This window comes from Actinia tenebrosa, unplaced genomic scaffold (assembly GCF_029948245.1).
Source record: "Actinia tenebrosa isolate PJP-AT-01 unplaced genomic scaffold, QUT_ActTen_1.0 PGA_scaffold0__85_contigs__length_37466705, whole genome shotgun sequence".
NCBI lineage: Eukaryota > Metazoa > Cnidaria > Anthozoa > Actiniaria > Actiniidae > Actinia > Actinia tenebrosa.
Genome location: NW_028292569.1, coordinates 3,855,855 through 3,879,961, shown reverse-complemented (window position 1 = coordinate 3,879,961; position 24,107 = coordinate 3,855,855). Strand labels below are relative to the sequence as shown.

The 24,107-nt window shown below is 36.4% G+C and overlaps 3 protein-coding genes across 4 annotated transcripts; 2 read left to right on the top strand and 1 right to left on the bottom strand.

The window, feature by feature from the left end:
- The first annotated feature begins 5,572 nt into the window (after positions 1-5,572).
- LOC116294114 (uncharacterized protein C5orf34 homolog) lies at positions 5,573-11,013 on the top strand. Its single transcript, XM_089026018.1, is given in 12 exon segments — positions 5,573-5,883; positions 5,961-6,161; positions 6,352-6,573; positions 6,748-6,875; positions 7,073-7,148; positions 7,150-7,190; positions 7,314-7,431; positions 7,869-8,042; positions 8,309-8,580; positions 9,065-9,166; positions 9,273-9,313; positions 9,678-11,013. Coding segments are annotated over 12 exon segments (1,866 nt in total). The 5' UTR covers positions 5,573-5,619; the 3' UTR covers positions 9,905-11,013.
- On the bottom strand, positions 9,868-15,534 carry LOC116294105 (emopamil-binding protein-like). 2 transcript variants are annotated; one of them, XM_031701632.2, is made up of 5 exons: positions 15,337-15,534; positions 12,590-12,659; positions 11,937-12,072; positions 11,430-11,473; positions 9,868-10,851 (listed from the first exon to the last, which is right to left on the bottom strand). In XM_031701632.2, exons 1-5 carry the CDS (start codon positions 15,505-15,507, stop codon positions 10,658-10,660), a joined length of 615 nt encoding a protein of 204 aa, XP_031557492.1. In that variant the 5' UTR covers positions 15,508-15,534; the 3' UTR covers positions 9,868-10,657. The 2 variants fall into 2 exon arrangements, with proteins under 2 accessions (XP_031557492.1, XP_031557493.2); XM_031701633.2 differs by lacking the exon at positions 9,868-10,851 and adding an exon at positions 11,010-11,296.
- Positions 15,535-15,928: 394 nt separating this feature from the next.
- LOC116294103 (calcium-binding protein 39) lies at positions 15,929-23,646 on the top strand. Its single transcript, XM_031701629.2, has 10 exons — positions 15,929-16,077; positions 17,252-17,398; positions 17,633-17,693; positions 17,776-17,879; positions 18,300-18,418; positions 19,152-19,320; positions 19,774-19,899; positions 21,027-21,170; positions 21,554-21,659; positions 22,000-23,646. The coding sequence occupies exons 2-10, from the start codon at positions 17,288-17,290 to the stop codon at positions 22,065-22,067; spliced, it is 1,008 nt and encodes a 335-aa protein (XP_031557489.2). The 5' UTR covers positions 15,929-16,077; positions 17,252-17,287; the 3' UTR covers positions 22,068-23,646.
- The last annotated feature ends 461 nt before the right edge of the window (positions 23,647-24,107 follow it).

Here is a 24,107-nt window from a genome sequence, read left to right as displayed (position 1 = left end):
GCTCAACCTAGCTAGGCGGACACCCATTAAAGTGTACTTCGTACTAGGCCACTGAATATGTGTCCAATGTGCGCTAAAACTAACAACGCTTTCCCACCTTGCTCATCGTCTCTCCCGCGATCATAGATATCATGTATCCATATATTGTCTATAAAGAAAAAGAGACTTCACTTGCAGGTGCTGAGAGCAAAAGAAGTCGTAACCCTTCGAGGCATAGAGTTTAATCTGATATACCACAAAACCTCTTATCAAGGACTGTATTTGATTATTTTGCGAGATAGATATAATGAGATCGGAAACTGCATCAGAAAAGCACGCTATTAAAAACAACAGATCATCGAAATGATATTTCAAACGAAAAACACAATTTTTCCTTATTTGCGGAATCGATGCACTTGAAACCAGTGATTATACTTCATCAATGTTTTGCACTATATTGTCGACCATAACTTTTTTAGTTATTGTAATTGATTTTTGTCAAGAAGATATGTAATATTTAGTGTTTTTTTAGCATTTTTCTTGTATGTCGGACACAGAGACCAGTGTTAAAAATTAGACATGCTCATATTGCTAACCATATTCATTTCAGTTTTTGTGAGGAAAGGTTGTCAAAAAGAAGATTTCCCTTATAAATGTTTTTCTTACGTAATAGTGTTTTCTTTAGTTGTTGTTTAGAAATGACACAGATATTTAGACTAACGATCAGTATGAAACTGCTCAAGCGGTATTGCAACTATATATTTTTCAATTGTTGTGATGGATAGTTGTCAAGAAGATAGTATTTAAAATTTTCCTCCTAAATCAGTCCCTTTCCTAATTGTTGAATTTTTAGCATTTTCACTTGTTTTTTTGGAAGTGGGACAGACGTTTAGACTAATGATTAGCACATGATTGCTCACGTGGTATTGCCCAATATATACTAATATATATTTATTTATGATTTACCTTCTAGGTAGTTCTCAGTGTGGGTTTTAAAGCATTATTCAATGTCTTGTTGGTTGGAAATGAGATATTTAGAATAACGGTAAGCATTAGTTACAATGTTCATTGACAAGCAAGGAATCAAATCAAATTTTTAGGAAATGAAGGCTTAACACGCAGTCATACAAGTTACTTTACTCCCTCGCCAAAAATGAACTTTGTACTGAGGAGTAGGTTAGAATAGATAGTACGAATACATGGGCGTTTTTAAGTTTATCTTAAACCAGAGGACTGATCCAAGAATCCGAGAAAGGGGGGACCGGAGTATAGTTAAGCTTTCAGACATATACATAGACGAATCTCATCACTTGCTCTACGAAAAAACAAGAAAAAAAAAAAAAAAAAAAAGAACTGGAAGAGGTCTGAGGGCATGCTTCCAAGGAAATAATAAATAATTAAACTATGATTGCCAGCAATCTTATTGTATGTGTTATGGCAATCTTTCGAACAATAAAATAGGTAAAAATATAATTTTAATCCCAAACAAACAAACAGGTGCTGCCCCCCCCTGTAAACCTCTGTGCCCGACGCCGCTGACTAGTTCAAAATCATTCATGAAATTGAAGCCGGGAATCGAATTAGGGAGTAAAATATATAAGCTATATTGAGAGGATAGCTTTATGATGTTCTAAAGAGCAGCGAAGACAGTTACAATTGCAATTGTACTTATCTTCTTTTATAGATTTGTCAAGTGCGGATCGGACTAGCCGATTTGTCGCGCAAAAATAGGTCAGCTGTAAAGAAAATAAGTATTATCTGTAAATAGAATCCTCATTAAATAAGAATCAAAAAATGTTTGATTTTTAAAAATCATTTTACTTAGTAGATTATCCTTTCATCATTATTCTATCGCATGCGCATGAACCATGCGGTTTAATAGTTCTGTTCTTCAATAATGCGTAGGATCGGCTCTATGTTATCGATTAGTCATCGTTCATTGTGTAGTCGATGGGAGCGCGTGGCATTATGGACAGATTGCATTCAAGATATCCACTTAAAATCAAGCATCATAATAAAGACCTTCTAGAACTTTCTTTCACCCTTTGAAATTCCTTTATTAACAGATCCACGCAATGCTGAGAGTAGCATTTGGTTTACCGTGTGATACTGTTAAGACATCTAACTCATCATGGGGAAACTTTGTTTGTACGAGGAAGAGGCTGAAGATTGGTGTTTTAATATCAAAATCGAGAAAACACACATTATTTCGTCCGATATATTGAACAAGTTTAAGAAAACCTCTGGGAAAAACTTGACTTTCAGTAATGAGACGATCGAGGAGGTTTTATACGCCGGCTCGCAAGAATTGTCTGAAGAAAAGTGCAATGGAGAACAGATGAAACATGTCATTCTTGCGGGAACAGAATTTGCAAAACTCTCCAAAACCTTGAACGACTTGATGCCTGGATATTTCAATGATGAAAATCAAAATTGTACGCTAGCGAGCTATTTGGAGGAAAAACTGAAAAGCCTTGATAAAGTCTGGTGTAAACGAATGACTATGAGGATAAAATGGAATGTGCTTGCGAGTAAAGAAGCTCATCAAGAAAAGGCTCATAATAGCCTAAGCGTATCTCGGAAAGAACGAGTTACTCTACATGCAGAGATTTCTATCACTTTCTCTTAGAGCATAAATCTTTCTCTTTGATTTCTCGTAAAAGAAAACTCGTTTATACCTGACGAAAAGTCCCACGTCAAAGAAAAGCCCGCGCGTGTATGAAGGATTTTGATACTGCAAAGCCATTCAGACAAAAGTTGATCGCTTCTGGAAAAAATAACGAAATCCATCAAATGAGCAGCATTGAAGAGTGATGCGGGTCCTTGGGCACTGGAAACAATAAAGCTATCATAGGCTTGAAAAGACAGCTGCTCATCGCAAGACAAAGAAAAATACACCACTTGAAGTAAGAAGTCGCAAGAAAAAATAATCCCAAGATAAAGGAAAATTCTGCTCACGACTTCTCAACTAATCCTCTGTGCAAATCAATGCTAAAATACTTTGAAAAAGAAAAATATTCAAAGTGTAGAGAAAGGTATATGTTGGCACTCGATGTATGTCTATAGCAGCTAATTGCACAAACCTATAGCTAGTCTAGAATAATCAATTTGTAGTTCTAAAATAAGAACACTGATGACAGAGAATTCAAGAAGTTCATAAGCATTGATGAAAGTAGCGTACGTAGGTAGCCAAATGCAATAAATAAACTAAAGTTAGATTGAGAAAAATTGTCAATGCCGAACTAAAACTTAACGATTTTGAGATTCAGAAATGCATGAAGATCACTCAGTAAGAGATCCCCTGGAACCGTTTATATTTTTTATCATTATTATCATTATTATTTTTGTGCATGATCTTTCAGTTTTTGAAAATTGTATGCGATTCCAAGTAACGCGAAAAGCAGGTGCCGTTTTCAAATATTTTAGCAAATCAACTGGTATAGCCTTTTTAAATGTATATTATATGACGTAAATCACACAGAGAATAGCAGATTAACTACGTTGGATAAAGCACTTTATTGCCTTAACTCAAGGAAAATATATTCATGTGACAACTTGGTATACATTTTAGTTGTTTTTTCTATCTTAGTTTTTTTGCCACTTGAAGCGTTTTTATAAGGTCAATGTAAATAACAAGCATTCATTCTTAAATAAAGAATTCTCTTTTTGAATCGTCTTGCGAGATACTTTAATGTTTTTGATTTTTCTTGCGACTAAACTGGTTTTTTTGGGGGGGAGGGGTGGGAAGCATTAAGTTTTCTTGCTTACTGCTTTTAAGGAACACTTGCTTAGTCCTCTTCATTCTTTTGGGAACACAGGCCCTTCATCATTGTCCTCTACCTCACTCTGTTATCAGCTTTTTTCTTTGCCTCTTTCCATGTCATGTTTACGTTCTTCAGTTTTGCCATGCGTGACCTCCTCCATGACTGTAGTGGCCTCCCACCTTTCTCCTTATTCCTTGTTGAGTTACAGCTAACTTCATGGGTATAAATGGGTATAAAAAGGGTTGTCTACGAATTCAGTTAACCAGTTAATTATGCAAAACGCTCTGATAATATGCCGAAAAGTTGTACTCGAAAATTAATTTTGTCGCAAGCAGAGGTTGAGTATTTTGTCATTGAGTTGTCGGTACATAGTTTTCTTTCGCAAGCAATTTTCATTTCATTTTATTACCACTGATTTTCTCCAATATACTAATTTCGGCTTGCCGTACGTGCATCCAATCTTTGGATCATTAGTTCGCCACTATAAAAACATCAGTATTCATATACTATACAGCAAAATAAAAAAAAGCAATTAAGAAAAATGACTACACATAATGAGGAGTCTAGCGCCTTAGGAACTCGTAGAATTCGCTTGCCGGAATTTACTTCAGTTTTTGGGTAGCAAAATAAATAGGTTCTAGAAAAACAAGTAAGGCGCAGTTTAGGCTGCGTATACAGTTCGTGTGGTCTACTGTTTGTCGTAAAGGTTTGCCGCTCCGGTCAAAACGATCAAATAATAAACCTACAAACAAACAAACTGTAGTTTTTCGGATATACAAAATAGCTAAATATAGATTCCTTATATTAGTTGCGTAGATAAAAATAGAACTATTCCAATATGATAATATAATATATGAATACTATAAGTATATAGAATTTGATTCAATGGGCTGGACGTGTATATACATCAAAAAAGAAAACAATAACTCGCTTCTCGTATCCACAGAAAAAAAGATCAGAAAAGAAATTGAATGAACGGGTGAACGAATGAACGAACAAACAAAAGAGTGAATGAGGCATTATGGTACTAGGATATGCAATAACAATAATACAAATATTAAAACCTCTATACTCTGTAATAAAAGTCTCTAAACGAATATAGCTATTTCGAAACCAAAAAATGCCATAACAATATAAATGGAGGATAAAAGCGGCTAGATTCTCGTATTAAATAACATAATACTCAACATATATATATTTAATCCCAGAAAGTCAATCCATCCACAAAAGTCTTTTCATGGATTTATTTCTTTACGTGATTCAATTACATCGAGTATTCGCGTATATTCTACAACTATAGCCGACTTCTAGAAATTTCGATGCCCATTAGACTAGTATTTGTTAATTAATATCCAAGTCACTTAAATTAGCCGTTGGCTTTATTACTGAAGAAGGAATAATCCTTTTCTAATTATATTTTTGGAATGTAAACCACGTTTTTAGACCGAATCAGAAACTCATAATAAGAGAGTTGTTCTGCCAACCCCCGCGTGCTTTATGACTGCACAAAGCACGTGCGCGCGTTTTCTATTTCTTCAATAGAAAACGCGCGCGCGTGTGCTGTGTGCAGTTACAAAGCACGCGGGGGTTGGCAGAACACGAGAAAAGTGTTAGGATAAGCACGACGCGCAGCGGAGTGCCTCTCAACACTTCTCGAGTGTTCTGCCTATCCCCAAGTGCTTTATACTGAACACAGCTCAGCAAGCAAGTTTTTTCTATTTCTTTTATAAAATACAAATTACCGGTAAATGACGAAAAAATATTTGTGATTGGGCCTCCTGTGGTTGATGATTGGGCTTCCTGTGGTTTCAGAACAAAAATGGCGGAACTAATGGCGGCTAGATTCAAACATGATCTTGGAAGAAAACCATGAAAAATGGATTTTGACGAAGCTGTATTATGCAGTGACGACAGTCTTTACATCAGATATACAGATGGATCTGTTCTACAGTTGTCTCCTTGTTCGTCTGCATTTCGCTTTTATCAGAATTTTTCATTTAAACCGCCACATATCCAACAGTTCAGTAGATTTGCTGTCAGTACGTACAGGAAACAAGTTATAACTGCCATATCATTGAGGAATCAGTTTGCCTGTTATCCATATCTATGTAAAGAATTGCTGAACAAAGATGATATTATCGTAAGGAGAATTTAGCTTGTTCGCTTCTTTTTAATTGGATTTTTATTCAAGAACCTTTCCCATTTTTGTTAACTTAGGTATGTTACAATGAGATCAAACAATGTACCTGGCCAACAACACCTCTGCCAGACTTTGTAGTCAGTAATAGTGATGGTAGTATCATGGTTAAATCACTGGATGGTTATGCAAGTCTTGTTCTTAGTTCTCATAAAAAGACATTTACAGTATATTACCTAGCTGAAGTTAATCCTGATTCTACACACCCACAGTCAGCCCAGGTAAACTATATATTAGATTGAAGTAATTATTTTTTAAATTCAAAGTCCAGATAATGATCAGAACAACCTAAGAGGTGTTTGGCTGGATAATATAGGTGCTGATTTTGGCTGGATTTTGTCTATTGACAGACCAACTATTTTGAGCCCTAATCTTTTGTACTTATTATGAGAACTTCATTGTTTTCATTAGAAGAAAGAACAACATTTCTACACATGGGTACAGAAAGGAGAACAATCTGTCAATGACTGTCAAGAGTGCTGGTTGTATCCATTGAGGATTGCACTCTCAATTGGTGATGGGCTCCAGACCAAATCAGAAGAGTTGGCAGAGATGACTAACATAACTGACTTGCCTGCTTCTCTACCCATCATATGCCCTGCATTACATGCCCACAAGTGGATCCCAAAAGAGGTATATTCAGGATATGATGATTTTTTTTATTATTGTTCATTTTTTCTTCTTTGTTGTATTTTATGGGGATCACAGGTTGTGTGCACTGCTAATGCATCGACTCTCACCAATACAACCCAAGTTTGATTCCTGGGCTTGGTATCATATTTGAGTGGAGTTCTCCTGTGCTTTGAGGATTTTTCTCTGGAAACTCGAGCTTTGGGCTCTGTTGAGAATATCCCACACTGCAACATACCAGCTTTTCCCATTCTCATTACACCTTCCTATGGTTTCCATGTACCTTTTCAAAAAGTGTTTATCAGGCAAGTGTTTGTCCTTCTAAATGTGCATCATTACAGTAGCGATATAATTAAATTTGTTTAAAACATGCACAAGGTATTGTTTGTTTGCACCCTATCCACAACTCAATCTATAAGATGCTTTAATGCATCAGCGTTGGGTAAAGTGTTCATCGGCTAAATTATAGCACCACAAAGTAGACTGTAAGTTAATCTGGAAGGAATGTACCCAGTACTTTTGGATGTTTTTTTGAAAAGGTTTTTAGTGGAAAAGAAAAAGAAGAACTTTTTTGGCAGCCCTGACTTGAAAGCTGTTTGGAAGAATAAGGCATTATACAGGTAAGAAGAAGGTGTGCACTCTGCCTCACTGCCTGGTAATTTTAGGTCTCAGACATACTGAAGTATTTTAAACCAAAAAAAAAACAATTCAGTAGTAGTGTAATTTAATGTGTTACTTCACAGGGTGTACAAGAGTAGAAAGGAGATGCTGAAAATTGAAATCCACCCAGGTGATGATTCAGTTATTTTCTCCAGCAACTTCACCGGAAGATTTTTCACTCATAGCACTGGGCTTTCAGAGGTTAGTGCAATGAATTGATAAATTTAAATATGGCATCTGTATCAGGGGCATAGCGAGCTCTCGATTATACAGACAATAAGACTGTGAGCTAAATCCCTCTATTTCCCTTGGTCACTTTCCGTCTGTCTGTCAATGTTTGACTCGTAACCAATCTTCCTCGACCAATCGACATGGACAGACAGACGGACAGTGACCAAAGGAAATAGAGGAACTTAGCTGGCAGTCTAAAAGGCAATGTACCATTTTCTTGCCAAATCCACAGGAATCCGGCATGAATTAATCAATATTTTAGCAAACTTTTGCACCCCTTTCCCCCTTTACACTTGTTAGCTATGGCCTACTTTCATGGAAACTGGTCTCCAAGGCTGTTTTCTACTTTGAAAAATAAGATGTTGTGAGTTCAACAGATGTAGAATAATGCTTTATGGTTTTCTTAGGATAAAATGTATTCCATAGACCAACAACGCCCTGACAAACCAGGGATGAATTACTCCATTGCTAAACTGATAAGACAAGGAGCAAGGCTGTTTGAATTCATGCTACAAGTGAGTTTCCATAGCAACAGTCTCCATAGCAAAAGTCAAAGTATGCAATGTTGCTGGGAATCGAAGGTAAGTTAAATCTGAAATTTTAGTATGATAATTTGAAGAGAGTTTTTATTTGACAGTAATCAAGATATACATTAAAATACACCTCTAGAATAGGTCACTTGCATTATACAGTCATTTATTACCACTACCAGATTCCCTTGTGCACTTTCTTCTGTTCAGTTAATTAGCACCAATATTTTCTTATCTTAATTAAAATTGTCTTGAGGATATACAAATTTAAATAAGAAAGAAAACAATTTCTTAAAATTCAATCTTCATTCTAACAGGTTATGGATGTACCAGAAAATGTACCCTCAGAGACAACTCCACTTCAGATTTCAGAAACCGCTAATATCCCTCACGTAGGGAGATTCGTTGCATACTCTAATGGGCACCTGCATGTAGCCTTTGCAGACCGAACTATACTCAATGTGAGGTATCCAAAGATTGATCCGCAGACACAAAAAGAGGTTCTAGAGAGAGGTTTGATTTTCAATGTGATCTTGCCTAATGGAGAAGCTATGCAAGTCAGTGGCCAGAGAATGTGTGGCCTTGAAAGGTAAACCTCAACTTGGTCGATCTGCCTATACTTTGCCTACTGGACCATCCCACCTACACCTTCCTGCTTAACCCTCCTTCCTAAATCTTCACTGCTGGACCTTACATACTTATAACCTTCCCTTTACTGGAACCTCTCTCCTACACATTCCTGCTTAACCCTCCTTGCTACACCTTCACTACTGGCCTGTACCTAAACCTTCCCTATATTGGAACCTCTCTCCTACACCTTCCTGCTTAACCCTAATTCCTCTACACCTTCACTGCTGGATCCTCCGTACCTAGACCTTCCCTATATTGGAACCTCTTTCCTACACCTTCCTGCTTAACCCTCATTCCTACATCTTCACTGCTGGACCTTTACTCCAGCACCTTTGTTTGCTTCTTCATTTTTAAGTGTGGAGAGTGGTCCATATATTAAACCTTATCAATTTCTTTCATCAGTAATATAATAAATTTTCCTTTTCCCTCAATTCATGGTACAGGTATATCAAACTAGCTTGTGAGTGGGGAGACTGGGTTAATTCATCTCCTCAACAAAGACAGGCATTCTACAAGGATACACCTTACAATCAGGATCAAAAAAGGTTAAGATTGAAAACATAACTTGATAAGCATCTCCAGTTGTTTTATTTTTTGCCATGCTCATAGAATCTTATCTACTTACAAGATGTATTTGTTTGCTTCCTTCAGGATTGTGGATTCAGAAATCTGTAAATTAAGAAGATTTAACTGTATCCTTGTATGTTCACTTACCCATATACTTACAAAGTGTCAGACACTAACCAGAACCACTATTATGAAGTTAGCCAATCTCAACATAGAGTGAAAACTGTAGCCAATCAAGAGAGCAGCATCAGTATCATATTGACCCCAGCCAATCCCAATTTTTTATTCCCACTGTTCTCATTAACATCTAAGTCCCCCCTCCCAGATATATAACCAGATTGTTGCTTTCTTCTGATTGACTTAAATTTAATTGCTTTGTTTTCACTCTACATTGTGATTGATTAACTTCGTAAAAGTGTTCCCTCTACTCAAAAAAATCTTCCCCTACATTTCACATTACCAGGATGTAACATCCTTAACTTCTACAAGATATCTTAAACAATGGACCACTAAAGCAAATCCTGATGAACCCAAATATCAATCATTCAGAAGGCAGTCATAAGGTGGCTCAGGATAAGCAAGGAAGGGAAGGAATATTGTGTGCGACAATTACTCATGATATGCCCTCTGTGAATAATGCATTAAGGAAGACGACAGAAGCAATCAAAGACATTGAAACTTTCCTTCATTCAAATGCAGTCAAAAAGACTATTTAATGCAAAGTGTTGTAGTGTACAAACAAGAAACTTAATAGGATGGCAGACATTGGTAAGGGGAGACAATGTTATACATCTAAATATGCTTAAATTATAATGGGTTTTTCATGAGGAAATTTAGTGGGGGTATTTAGTGGGCATCTTCACATACACTTACAGTACTTGTAGAATGTCCAAAATTACACTGCCTGAGAAGGTCTTTTTCTGCCCTCCAAAATGGCCAGGCTGTTGTTCAGCCGTTTGGATGGAAAGGGGGGAAAATTCTCACAGGGTGGCTATACATGTAATACAAATAGAAGGTTGGACCTCAGATTTTGCTACATTGGGTAACATACATTATTTCCGATACACAGTGTTTTGAACATGCTGTGGTAGTTTAACTAACTCTTTCAAAAAATCACCTGGTCATTACGTATATAGTTCTTATTGGTTCTCTCCGAAAATCAGGAAAACACCTAAATTATTAACATCAGGGTTTATGAAGATGGTTACATGTGCTGGGTGAATCCAAGAAAATCATAGAGGAAGAGGGAAATGCATATAATGATAAAACCTGGAATTGGGTGATCAGCTTCTTTGGAAATAAATCCCTCTATAGAGGGGTCAAGGCTGCCTCCCCACTCTCCCCTCTAGTAGATTCACCCTGGATGCACCTTTTATACTATATTTCTACATGTGGGTCAAAATTGTTGTCGCTACCATCTTGGATGTGTCCTACAGGCAGGTTACTACAACCAGCACCAAATAATTCCTTTATTGGTACTTCTTGTTTGAGTGTCGATCTGAATGGTTTTCTTTCATGTCCATGAAGGAGTGGAGTAGCAGCAGACTTGGGATCAAAACCCACAAACCATTGAAGAACCACAGGTAGATAAAGTGATGTACAGGGTCACTGGTGTTCAGGTGCTTGGAACCAGTCAACCATTCTGGACAAAATGTCATCCATCCTACATAGCAATATGACAACAGTTAGATTAATAAGAGATGGACAAGTAGATAATTTATTGATGGGGAAGGGAGGTTGCAGAAATTTATGCTGCATTTTATTATTTTTGTTTATATTTGATATTTCTGTTCTGAATTAATAATTAAATTAATATTTCTTTGTAGGTGAAGTGCTTCCGCAGTATTTATTTGTGGGACCTACACAACCCCCCTTAATTATTGTCCATCCCTAAGTAATTTCTGTTATATGCTTATCATGTACTTTTTCATGAGTGGTATATGGTGCTTCCTTGGTGTCTATTTTTGGGACCTACACAACGACCTATCTAACTGTCCGTCCCTAAGTAATGTAATGTCATATGCTTATCTTATGCGTAGATATGGTTGTCGGATCTCTCCTGTGCTTCAAGGTTTTTCTCCTGGTTCTCCAGTTTCCCCCTCCAATTTCTAAATTTCAAGTTGGTCATCAAATGAGGGCCAAAGTCTTGTTAACCACTGGCTATTAATTGGCACTCAAAAAAGGAAGATTTTATAATAACAGGGAATGTAAATCTGATGTGGACTTCTTGATTTCACTCACCTCCATACAGTTCAGTGATACAAAGTATGATCTGCAAAAAGTGTCTAAGAAAAAAAATTGAATGTTATTGTTAAACCTCTGCACAATAGGCTTTTTCTAATTTCAGTAAGCAAGTTTAACTTTGGTCTAGAGTACTTATCACATAAAGCACTCCCCCTGTCACCTCACTAATCCAAGCCCTCCACAGCTTTATTTCTCATGGTCCAAGTTTTTCGGGCCATAAAACTTAAAGACATGATACATCATGTACAGCTTTCAAAAGGTTGGTAAAGGTTTTGTTGTGTGTTGGATACCAAGCCCAAAATGCACCACGGGTGATGTCAATAAAATTAACAAAAGGTCACAACAATGTGAAATTTTACCAAACTTTGTTTTGTCTGGATTTTTTTCATCTGTGCTGATATTATTCACATACAAATATAAAACATTTCAAGATTGGTGAACAATTTGCAAGATGCAACGAATCCTTCACCAACCTCTTTTGGAATACCTATATAACATACATACCGGTAGTACTTGTCTTGGCAAATTGCATAAACAAGAGCAATGTTGAGGAAGCCAAGTATGACTGTTATGATCTCAACAGAAAGTATATTGGGATCTGAATGAAGCCAGCGTGAGTCTGCTTTGCCATACTCACGCCCTGCAGGGAAAGTTGAAATTTGTTAATTAATGGAAATTTTTGAGGTTATGAGTTACAGATAAGTAAGCATCGGCAATAAAACAGCTAAAAGAAAATTTAGCAACATTAACGTTGTCGTGGAACAAATCAAGCCTAAGTGACTGGACTGAAAGAGAATATGGGTATAAAGCAGTTGACTGCATAATATCTGATTATTCTATGCATGTATTAGTTAAGTTCAGTCATTTTAACATGGCCCTTTGGATCCAATCAAGAGGCTTGAGCTGTTCAAGGACAATGTTTTTGAATTGACTACATGATGGACCATTGTTCCACCCCTTGTGGCCCCTCCCATTATAGGCCAGACATTGAAGTCTTTAAAAAAATTGCAGCTGCATAAGTTGCTTGATATACTGCAAGGATCTGCAGCTCAATTTGATACATTACTACTGCAGTACAACTATGTAGTTTATATATATTTGCAAATACATTAAAGTTAGTAAAGAATTTGCAGAAATTCCTTAAATTTAATCCTTACAAATCATAGCCACAGGGTTTTTAGAGTCCTCCACTGTTCCTGTTAGGGAGACGTAGACAAATGGACCTTCCTAAGACAATATAAAAAGCATTTAATAATAATAATAATATAATATGTATATTTTATATAGCGTCAATATCGTATAGCTTCAACAACGCTTTACAATGTTTATTAGTAACTAATACTGAGTACAATATCCAAGACAGTGGAACTGAAAATAGAAGTTTGAAATAAGAATGTGAGTGAAGGTAAAAAACTTAATAATATTTTCAATTTGACATGTATATAACAAAAACACTATTTTTAAGAATTCATTTAAAATACATCACATTATGGTTACATTTTAACATACACTTAATTACATTAATTACGCATTTATAAAAATGACATCAAATTTTCGTTTAACACCTTAGAGGGAAAGGATACTCACCTTAACTTACTTTTGAACCTTGATCGGTGTAAAAAATAAAGACAATAAATAACTGTCCTGACTTGTTTAATGGGTACCAAGGGTGGATCCAGGGTAGTTTACGTGATTTCCGTAAACTACTCAATTTTTTTCAAAGCTACACATTTCTTTCTAAATAATGACAAAATATGTGTATTACATTATTCTAGCAACTACTAGAAACGACTCACTTGGTTGTTTTTCAGTTAATTAATTAAAGAAAAGTCAAACAAAAATGAGTAATCTCGTCATTTCTGCCGATTTCTTACCGATTCCCGCAAAAAGTTTCGGGTTTCGGATATCTCCGTCGGTACGCATCGGAATGCTATCGGAAAACGATCGGAAAACAGCCTTTGTCAAATAGAACCTCAGGGAGTGAGCGTGCGTAGTTGTAGAGCTAGGCCGGTGTGATAATCGTAAACTACTCAAAGACTTCTCTGATTGGCTGGAAACACATTGATTGTTTTGGAAACCACTCAAACCCTTTTCTGATTGGCTATCTACTTTGCAAACTACCTCATAAACTACCAGCAAAACTATAAAAAGCTAGGCCTACCCCCGTTGGGTCTCTTTCGTTCTTATGATTAGAGTCATAGACTTGCTGTAGTTTGAACGAAGGATTTTGAAGTAAAGAATATTCTACAATGCGTGGCGACCCGATTTGCAGGAGGGAGGACTGTTCTCCTTTCGACATTGGCTTGTACTTTAAAAGAAATTGGCTCTTCATCACCACAAGATAAGCTGGGGTTCATTGAGAATGTGTGGAAACCAGGTGAGATTTTTGATTTCCCAGTGTCAATAGAAAATAGAAAGCCTCGTAAGTTTGTCTTTGAATGGCTTAGAAGATATCCCTGGCTTGCATACTCTAAATATCTCGATGGAGCATTTTGTTTTCCGTGTGTTTTGTTTGGAGTAGAATCTGGTAGAAATGCTCATAAATTAGACAAGTTGTTGAAGTCACCACTCACATGTTGGACTTCAGCGGCTTCGAGACTTACAAAACACGCCAGCGGTAAATGTGAGATGCACAATTTTGCTGTAATTGCCATGGATAACTTTTTGAAAACAATGAGGCAGCAAGCGGTCCCAGTAGATCAGCAGTTGAATAATATTATTCAACAGCAAATCGATAGAAATAGGACGGTCCTTAAGTCTTTGTTTGAAACGATAATTTTCTGTGGGCGAAACAACATAGCTCTCCAGGGTCAACGCGATGATGACCCAACAAATGCTAGTCTATCAGGAAATTTTCAGGTCCATTTCAACCCTCCGTAATCTTAAGAACTACTTAAGAAATACTATGGCCCAAGACAGAATGAATGAACTGGCACTGATGCATTCCCACAGAGACATGGACTTAGATCTTGAGGAAATAATAGATTTATTTGCTACTTTAAATCCTAGACGAATGAGAATGGAGAATATCTTACAGTAATATTTTATATAATATTTTTTTGACCACCAGTGCTCTTAGAGTACTTGTGAGTTATGTTCCATCTGGATTAATAATTATCTGATTTTTAATCCTTAAACTGATGGGGAACAGTACAGGAACAAGGTGGAATTTTTAAAAACTTATTCTTTTCTGAAATCTATAATATTATTCACTGGGTTTTAATTAAGCTTGAATGGTCTTTACATATTCTCAACTGAACTCAGCAATGAACTCATCTAGTGGAACACCTCAATCTAAATAAGGTAATGTATTCATTTTGTATAATTTGCTAGTACATGTATGATATTGTGACTGTATGTTCTCTATTTTTCATAAAGTATTCAATTTGCTGCCATGCCACTTTTCCTTTAATAGCATATATTTTGCATTGTACTTTTACATACTAATACTTTTGATGTCATTTTTTCACATGATGTCCTTTGATGTGCTAGATTCTTCAACTGAGATAAATCTGTACAAGGATCTTGACTGCAGACAGCATGGTATGCTAGATGTATCCTTTTAGGTAGTTTATAACTATTAGGGGTATGGTGGGTTGGGTATAAATTGATTGGTCTGTCAGAGTAAACTACTCATGTCCAAACCCTGGATCCACCCCTGGGTACGTGGCTTAAGCTTATTAGAGTACAGGATAGCATATAAAGGTCTTGGTGATAACATAAACACCGTTTCTAATTTGATTTCTACCTATGCTCTATCTAAGATGGACAGTTTATGACAAAGCAGTTGTTTTACGCAATTAACCGTACAATTACAGGTCATTTGGCGCCTTTTTTCCAGCAATTAGGCAGAGATAATGAAGACAAAACGGTGATAATTGGGGTAATTGTTACCAACACTTACCAGTGTAAAATGCGTGAGCAAGTCGTAAAATAGCCAAACTAGAATCCATTTGTCATTGGATTGAAGCTTTTTGCCTGCCCAGAAGCCCAAAAACCATGAAATCAAGGCTTGCAGAGCGGCAATCCCAAGGCTGATGATCCCCACTTTATTTTCGGTAAAATCTACCGCCATTTTTTACCACGATGATCAGGTGATGCAAGGTGCAGTCACGCATTAAACAGGGAGCCCAAGCAATATTGAAGGTAGAATGCTGATTGGGAGAAAATTAAAAGTACGAAAATATTTTCTATTCAATCTTTGCTATAGTAAAAAAATATTAGCAAAACATATGAAAATAATGGCAACTACTAACGTTTGGGAATGGCTGGCTGAGAGGAATTGAATTGTGGGAAATTGGGGATTGCTGGCTTTTTTTTTAAAATTTTTTATCTTGTTTGAAAATCTTGGAATTGAGATCTTCGGGGGTTGATAGACGTGATAGCCGTTTTTGATTTTCAATTTTCCCATTCATTTTCCATTTTTCATTCGGTTTGCTTTCCCTCTTACTAGTCCTGCTCGTCCTCGCCGGACCGCGGTAGATTGGACTGGTGTTTAGAGTTCAGTTAGCTTCCTGCTTCTCTAAGGCGTGCATGATTTGAAATCTCAAAATTCATCAACTTTAACTCCGATTTACCGTCTCTTTACCACTCAAAGACAATCAAAAAAACCCTAGGAAGCTCACAAGGACTCATACTTAAGAAGGTAGGCTTGAAATACACGACAAAAATCCGTCAAAACCCCGTCATTTCAGTCGATAAAGTTGGGCTGGTTTGGACGTCATACAAATGACCTGGGACATCACCCTGTTTGTATTTTATCTCCGTTGAAAGGCGTGGATTTGAAGTCCGTGAATTGTTTGCTCAATCTTTCGTATTACATATTTAAATTTATCTGGCTACTGTCGTACTGTCGTATTTATTTTCGTGGTATCTTAATTCATTTTTCAACGAGTCGTTCTAAATTTCTAAAATCGATCGATCAACAAATTGTTTTTACGGTTAACTGAATATAAACATATTTGAAGCTTAGGCCCTGGCTTTATTCCCCTAAAATCTTCCAAACCTAGTATCTTCAAAGAAAAATTTCAAAGCTTTCCTTCCTTCTCTGAATGATCGGTTAGTCAAAATTATATTAATTCAAGCTTATTAAAGTTAACCATAAATGTTGGAAAATAACACTTTTTAGAAATAATCCATTCTGATTCTGATTAGGATTAATATATTACGTTAGATTTAGCTTCATTAATGGTTGACCCCTAATGCTTAAGCCAAATGTACTATTTTAAATCATCGCTTGAATATTTTACATTTTGTCAGTCTACATTCCCAGAGAATCTCAAGTTTCCAGCAGTCGTGAAGTGGCGAAAGATTTCGCCCACATTCATAACAGCTAGACATTGTTTGTGTACATTATTATGATAATCTTTTGTGTTCTTGTACATGAGATCGATTTGTGCCCTCTTTCGTTGGTATTATAATAGTCATCACTTGTGTAATCCATGAGTAGCTGGTTTTTTAAGAATTTGATTAAATATCGAAATATACAAATAAGTTATCTTTATTTTTTAAACATCACCACAACTTTGGAAAGGGTGATTTCGTTGGATCCTTTGCTTTTATTTTAATTTTTTTTAAAGGTTGAGGCAACATTGAAAAAGGGAAATAAAAGTATTAAAGTACTGGCTGATTATTTTTGTATAAATGGCAGCGAAAAAAACAAATTTCAGGGTGCAGCTTGAAACTACAGAGTTTACAGAATATTGAAAACTGCAGTAATATTAATATCAACTCCACTATTCGAAACACAAATTGTGAATTTGAGGATTAATAACTTCATTTTAAGAATTACTAATAGGAAACTGATCATTGTACTGCAGGTCTGAAGATCTGAAGCAAGCTACGGTCCAGCCATCATGCCTTTATTTGGCTCCTCCAAGAAGAGTCCTCAAGAGGTGGTTAAGAGTACCAGAGAAGCTCTGACTGTACTGGAAAAAGAGCCACCTGGAAGTAAAAAAGCTGAAAAGGTCAGTCACCCGTAAAAATCTCGAATTTTTACCCCTAAGAGATAGGACAAGCATCCCCAGAGTACCCCCCCGGGGTCAGAAATAACGCTTTACTAAAACTAATAAAACTAGTTCCAGAAAAATGGAATATAAATTCAATGTTGTGACTATCAAAACAAGCAAATTTTCAAACACTGACATACGACTCAGTTATCCTGATACCTTATTGCAATAATGATTATTTTTCTTTTTAAGGCCTTAGAAGAAATTTCCAAGCAGTTTGGTGCCATGAAAAACATCTTACAAGGATCAGGAGGTATGTCATTGCCTTGAGAAATTAATAGTTAAATAAACTGTGTAGTCTTTGTAACTGGTTTAAAATGTTCTTTGAACTCTAGATCAAGAGCCCCAGACTGAGTTAGTTGCCCAACTTTCCCAAGAGTTCTACAATAATGCCCTCTTCCAGCAAATACTTGATAATCTAGCTAAGCTTGATTTTGAGGTAAGTATTTAATTTGATTTAAAAAATCCCATCCACAATAGATACACACTTTTGTTCTTATTTCTCCTTTTCTGAGAAAAGAGATTGGGGAGGCAATAGGTAGTTTGTTTGCAGTGGCATATCTCGGATTTTGAAAAGAGGGGAATCATTGATCAGTGAGGATAAAAGACAATATTTCAACCTTCTTGTATACAACTGCACATATATTTAAAATACGATTAACCAGTTCGAAGGTTTTCCAATTTCTCCGGCCTTCCTCCCTCTGCAAAAACCAACTTCTAAATTCCAATTGGAATTACAGTGGATGAAGAGTCACTCTGTGGAAATGCCACTGCTAAATCCTATTTATTTTTTTGATTTTATTTAACCAGTTCACTGTATGATATAAATTTTTAACCAAACAAAATTGCTGTACGACAGTCAAAAAAAGATGCAGCCCAGATCTTCAACAATATCTTGAGACGTCAGATAGGAACCAGGTCACCAACTGTGGAGTACATCTGCTCTAAAGAAGAGATGTTGTTTCAGATGATTGATGGGTAAGATTAAGAATTTTAATTTTGATTTTAGGTAGATTTTAGTTCTAAAGACAACAAGCATTAATTGCCCTTAGAGTAAATAATAATAATTGGTAAAAAAATCTGTGCTGACATTTTAGAGGTTTTTGAATTATTATATATAATAATGATAAATAATAATTTATTAACTTATATAGCACATTTTCCATAAAATGATCAAATTCGCTTTACAAAATTATAGTATGAAATATTTGAGATATAATGCGTGTGCTGATTGGCTGGCAACCATGTTTATATCAGAGGACAGAGACACGCTCGCCCGAAATTATTCAAAAATATTTTATAAAAGAGATGTAAAGCGTCCGCTTGTGTCAATATACTGTGATATAAACACTCTGGGAGCCGTAGAGCACTGGAGAAGTCAAAGAAACACTCGGCTACGCCTCTTGTTTCTCTTCGACTTCTCTCTTGCTCTACAGCTCCCATCATGTTTATATCACAGTATATAGACATGCACACTGTTTTATATTCCCAATATATATGAACCTAACACCCTTGAATTAGCACTCCCATTACTCTACCAATGGAGAGCTACATTGTACAGTGTCAGAGTGGAAACGGACTGTACTTGTTTTAAGCAGCATTAAGCTGCTATGTTGCTCTATCTCACCACTGTGAAGCTCAAGTTCATATTTTATGCAACCAACCATTGCTTTCCAACCATAATAATTTGTTAGTTTTTTTTCCAATATAGGTATGAAGTACCAGAAATTGCTCTCAACTGTGGAGTAATGCTAAGGGAATGCATACGGCATGAAGCTCTGGCCAGGGCCATACTGAATAGTGATAGATTCTACAACTTTTTTGTTTATGTGGAAGTGTCAACATTTGATATTGCATCTGATGCCTTCTCTACCTTCAAGGTAATAAAGGATTTCATTGAGTGGCTGGGCTCTTCCACTGAATCGTATGAGCTTTTATCATGTATTTTTTAATTCAAGGGTATTCTTGTATTATTATTATATTATTCTTGTATTATTTTTTAATCAATAAATAAATTAACATAGCTGGAAAAAGCATTTTAAAATTATTAAAATGGTAAAGTTTGGGGGGGAAATGAGTTCAAAACTCACAGATATATGATTTTTAAAAAGTGTGGATTTTGTAAGAAAACCCTTGCTGGCAGGCTACTTTTGCCTACTCACAAAGTCATACAAAATTTCAATTTTTATCATTGCAAGTTTTACTTATTATTACAGGCTCTTTCCAGCTATGGTAATTATAGCTCATATTTTGGTTTTAGAAGAATATTTGTTTTTACACTGCTCTCTGAAAAGTTCATGTTGTTTCATCAAACAAATTCGTTATCGTTTTAGGAACTCCTGACAAGGCACAAGATAATGTGTGCAGAGTTTCTTGACAAGAATTATGACTCTTTTTTTGAAAAATATAAGAAACTGCTGAACTCTGATAACTATGTAACAAGACGACAGTCTCTGAAGGTAATAGAAACAAACCAAAAGCATGCCAGTTATCAACCAACATCTTGCTAAAACCCTACAGACAACTTACCACTATTTATCCCACATCACTGAAACCTTGCCAACAATGGTACCCCAACAACTCACTGACACCTTACCATCAACCCACTGATATCCTGCCAACAACCCACTGGCACCTTACCAACAACCCACTGACACCTTACCATCAACCCACTGATGTCCTACCATCAACCCACTGACACTTTGCCAACAACCCACTGACACCTTACCAACAACCCACTGACACCCTACCAACTACTCACTGACACCTTACTAACAACCCACTGACACCTTACCATCAACCCACTGATATCCTACCAACAACCCACTGACACTTTGCCAACAAACCACTGACACCTTACCAACAACTCACTGACACCCTACTAACTACTCACTGACACCTTACTAACAACCCACTGACACCTTACCATCAACCCACTGACACCTTACCATCAACCCACTGATATCCTACCATCAACCCACTGACACCTTACCAACAACCCACTGACATCTTACCAACAACCCACTGGCACCTTACCATCAACCCACTGATGTCCTACCATCAACCCACTGACACCTTACCAACAACCCACTGACACCCTACCAACTACTCACTGACACCTTTCTAACAACCCACTGACACCTTATCATCAACCCACTGATATCCTACCAACTACTCACTGACACCTTACTAACAACTTACTCATCTGACACCTTACCAACAAACCACTAACACCCTACTAACAACCCACTGAACATAACCAACAAACTACTTGCATACCATCATTCTACTAATACCATACCAGCACGCTGTTGATTGACACCCTACTATCATCCAGTGATATTCTTCCAATGACCTAATAATCTCTTCTTTACCATAAACATGCCAACACTGACATCAGGATGGCATTCTTTAGTAATACCAAACTAAGTCTTGTTTATAACATGCTTGTCACAGTAAACACCTTCATGATCACAGCATAGTATATCTCTACCATACAATTTCCCCAGCCATGCAAAATATATAGTTAAATAAGTAAATGAATAGCAGTTTACAGGTAAAATTATAAATATTATTACTTTCTCAGTTGCTTGGAGAGCTTCTGCTGGACAGACACAACTTCACAGTGATGACACAATACATCAGCAACCCTGAGAACCTCAAACTCATGATGAACATGCTACGGGACAAGAGCAGGAACATCCAGTTTGAGGCTTTCCATGTATTCAAGGTAAAAAAGAAAAAATGGTATAGTTCTCCCTCAGCTGGCAGTCTCTAGAAAGACATGTGGGAGTTTTGTGTTGTTATTATCAAGGGTGGTGTAGCAGTTGTGCACCTGCATCATACTTCTGGGTCTCAGATTCAATTTCTGGGCTTGGCATCTCATGTGCGTAGAGTTTGTTAGGTTCTCCCTTGATTAGAAAGTTTTTCTCTGGGCTCTCTAGTTTTTCTTTGTAGTCTAACAAAGTTTAACAAGCTAAATCCCTGACCACCTTTCTGCCCACTTACCAACACCTTACTGACCACTCGCCAACACCTTAGTGTGGTTTGATCAAAATAGCTTTTATAAATAGTTATTATAAATATTTCAAATATCTGTCATTTTCCCCCCAGGTGTTTGTAGCAAATCCCAATAAGTCACCAGCTATTCTTGATATTTTACTAAAGAACAAAGACAAACTGGTGGAATTCCTGACTAACTTCCATACAGATAGAACAGGTGAGAAAGGAAATCACATTGAATACACCAAATGATCATATTGGGTTTAATGTATGCTCATTTTAGACTGGTACCTTCAGACCATGTGTCACTCCTTTGAAATTTATTTCTTTGTTTGTGTTTTATCAAGCATTACAAAGTATAAATAATATTTCAGTCCCATTGCCAGAGGTAATGTTAAATGAGGAGAGAGTAGAGGAATGGAGCTTTGCTTACACTTTTTAACCACCCTAGCATCAATGGACCTCCATATACTGAAGCACTACTAATGAATGATAAAGTGCTACCCAAGTGAACGATCTTTGGCCTTAAAATTTTATGTTTATCTGTTCTTTTGCAGAGGATGAACAATTCAATGATGAAAAGACGTATCTCATTAAACAAATTAAAGAACTCCATCCAGCATAACCGCAGACCAATACAAGGCACTCAACTTTTGATTTAGTAGCCCCATTTATGTATTGTTATATCATTGCCTTAATTTCCACTGCAATCCTATTCAAGATTGTTGATAATTATTATTACATAAACACTGGTAACCACACACAGAATTACCGCAAACTACTGCAAAATTGGACAATGATTACCACAAACTACTTTAAAATTAGACAAAGCTTGAACAAAGGTTGATCCCCTAAAATGAATGGAGATTGAAGCTTCTAAAATATAAAACACTTAAAGTATTTCCCAAGGTAGCTTAATTTGGAAGACAATGCAATAAATTATTTCTATTCTCATGAGGTTAAAATTCTATCGCTTTACCTCCAAATTGAACTGGGAAAATGCTTCAAGTGGTTTGTAGGCCCTGTATACTATAGATGTGGCATGTTCAAACCTTCATTACAGTGCATTGAAATTGGGAGCTAGAAGGAATAGGCCTTAATTGCCTCTTTCCCCTTGTTCTCATCCCTTGCACTTCTAAGGTGGCATGCTAGAGTATAATAAATTATATATCTAGCATGTATAAAGGGAATCAGGATCGTGAAAGGGAATTGTAAAGCCTTATAATGTAAGGCAGTGGTATCTTGAGCTTGCAACTTGCAGCAAGTTACAAAAGGAATGCACATTGTTTTCAAGATCCTTTCTTAGCACCTCATGAAAATGAAACAAGACTTTGTGCTGATTGTTAAATACAGTGGAGTCCATAGACTCTTTTAGCTTCGTTGTTTGTTGTGCACATTTCAGACCATGTGATGCCACTCTTGGGAGTTGATTCTTTCATGTCTAAATATTTTAACATGTTTGTTATAAAAGAACAATTCTCAAGGGAATGACTCATGATCTGAAATTGGCAGTTTGCATACGAAGCTAAATGGTCTATTATCTCCAACTTCCCGGGGCCTAGAGAAAAGAAATAACAAGGTTTCAAGATATCCAGGTATTAAAGTCCTTAGGATGTGGCCTTGACTTTAATCAAGGCAATTAAAAGTTTGAGATATCCAGAGAGATACTGTAGCAGGATCAGGCCTCCACTGTAGTTTTTGTGATGCATGATCATAAATACCATTGCACATTACACTCTACACACAAGCTGGGAAAAAAATCAAATCTTTCTTTGTGAGTTGCAAGAAATATTGTCTAAAAAATGGCATTCTATCAATGTTAATCTCAACATTTCATTGGCATCCTTTGATATTTTGGCTTGGAATGTTTTTCCCTGTTATAAATCAAAATTACAAGGTTATACATGTAGGATTTGATCTGTGGGTTATGTCAGCCCAGAGGTTAGTTTAGAGTTTGACAAAATAACTAAACAAAAAAGTAGGATCATTTTCAACAATATTCATTCTCAAAGCCCTTGGTAAAAGTCATAATTTTAGCGCTGTCATCTAACATGTTATTCCTTTGACAAAACGTCATTACACAGCCAAATATTATCTGCATGATTAGCTTAAAATAAACTATCGGTCAAATAGGAAGAGAAAGAATTAAAGAAGAATTACAAGCTTCACTTAAATCTTTTGAAAATAAAAGGATTGAATTTTCACTAGATGACTAAATTCTTTTTCAAAGTTCACAATAAATCACACTTCATACTACCATAACTCAAATTCTAACCTTTCCCCTCCTTAGGTAGTTTCATCCCCTTTTGTCTTGAAGGTATTTCCAGGTATTTCCCAGGCCTGCAAGCTGAGGTTTTCCTTTATCCAAGGGTATCACTTCTCATGGTATGATTCATGGAACTACACTATCAAAATTCACAGTTGTCAACCAATATTCTTATTTTAAATCTATTAGAGCATTGCTTTGAGGCCATGCATGAACTGCCTAGACCAGACTGATTTCAACTAGCTAGAGGTGACTATTACCTAGGAAGGCATTACATAGCACCCTCTTTAGTTTTCACTTTATCATTTACTATTTTTTCAGCTCCAAAGAGGGTTGGCTAGCCACTCAATTAACCCCACCCCCAGATGTTAGAGACATCTGTCCTTGATTGCCAGCCAA

Excerpts from the sequence above, each read along its gene's own strand:
- LOC116294105 (XM_031701632.2), bottom strand. The coding sequence starts at position 15,507 with ATGGCGGTAGATTTTACCGAAAATAAAGTGGGGATCATCAGCCTTGGG. Across the intron at positions 12,660-15,336 it reads TGCTCACGCATTTTACACTG|GAAGGTCCATTTGTCTACGT; the intron begins GTAAGTGTTGGT and ends ATATTGTCTTAG. Across the intron at positions 10,852-11,429 it reads TATCACTGAACTGTATGGAG|GATGGATGACATTTTGTCCA; the intron begins GTGAGTGAAATC and ends ATTGCTATGTAG.
- LOC116294103 (XM_031701629.2), top strand. The coding sequence starts at position 17,288 with ATGCCTTTATTTGGCTCCTCCAAGAAGAGTCCTCAAGAGGTGGTTAAG. Across the intron at positions 17,694-17,775 it reads CATCTTACAAGGATCAGGAG|ATCAAGAGCCCCAGACTGAG; the intron begins GTATGTCATTGC and ends TTTGAACTCTAG. Across the intron at positions 17,880-18,299 it reads TAGCTAAGCTTGATTTTGAG|TCAAAAAAAGATGCAGCCCA; the intron begins GTAAGTATTTAA and ends GCTGTACGACAG.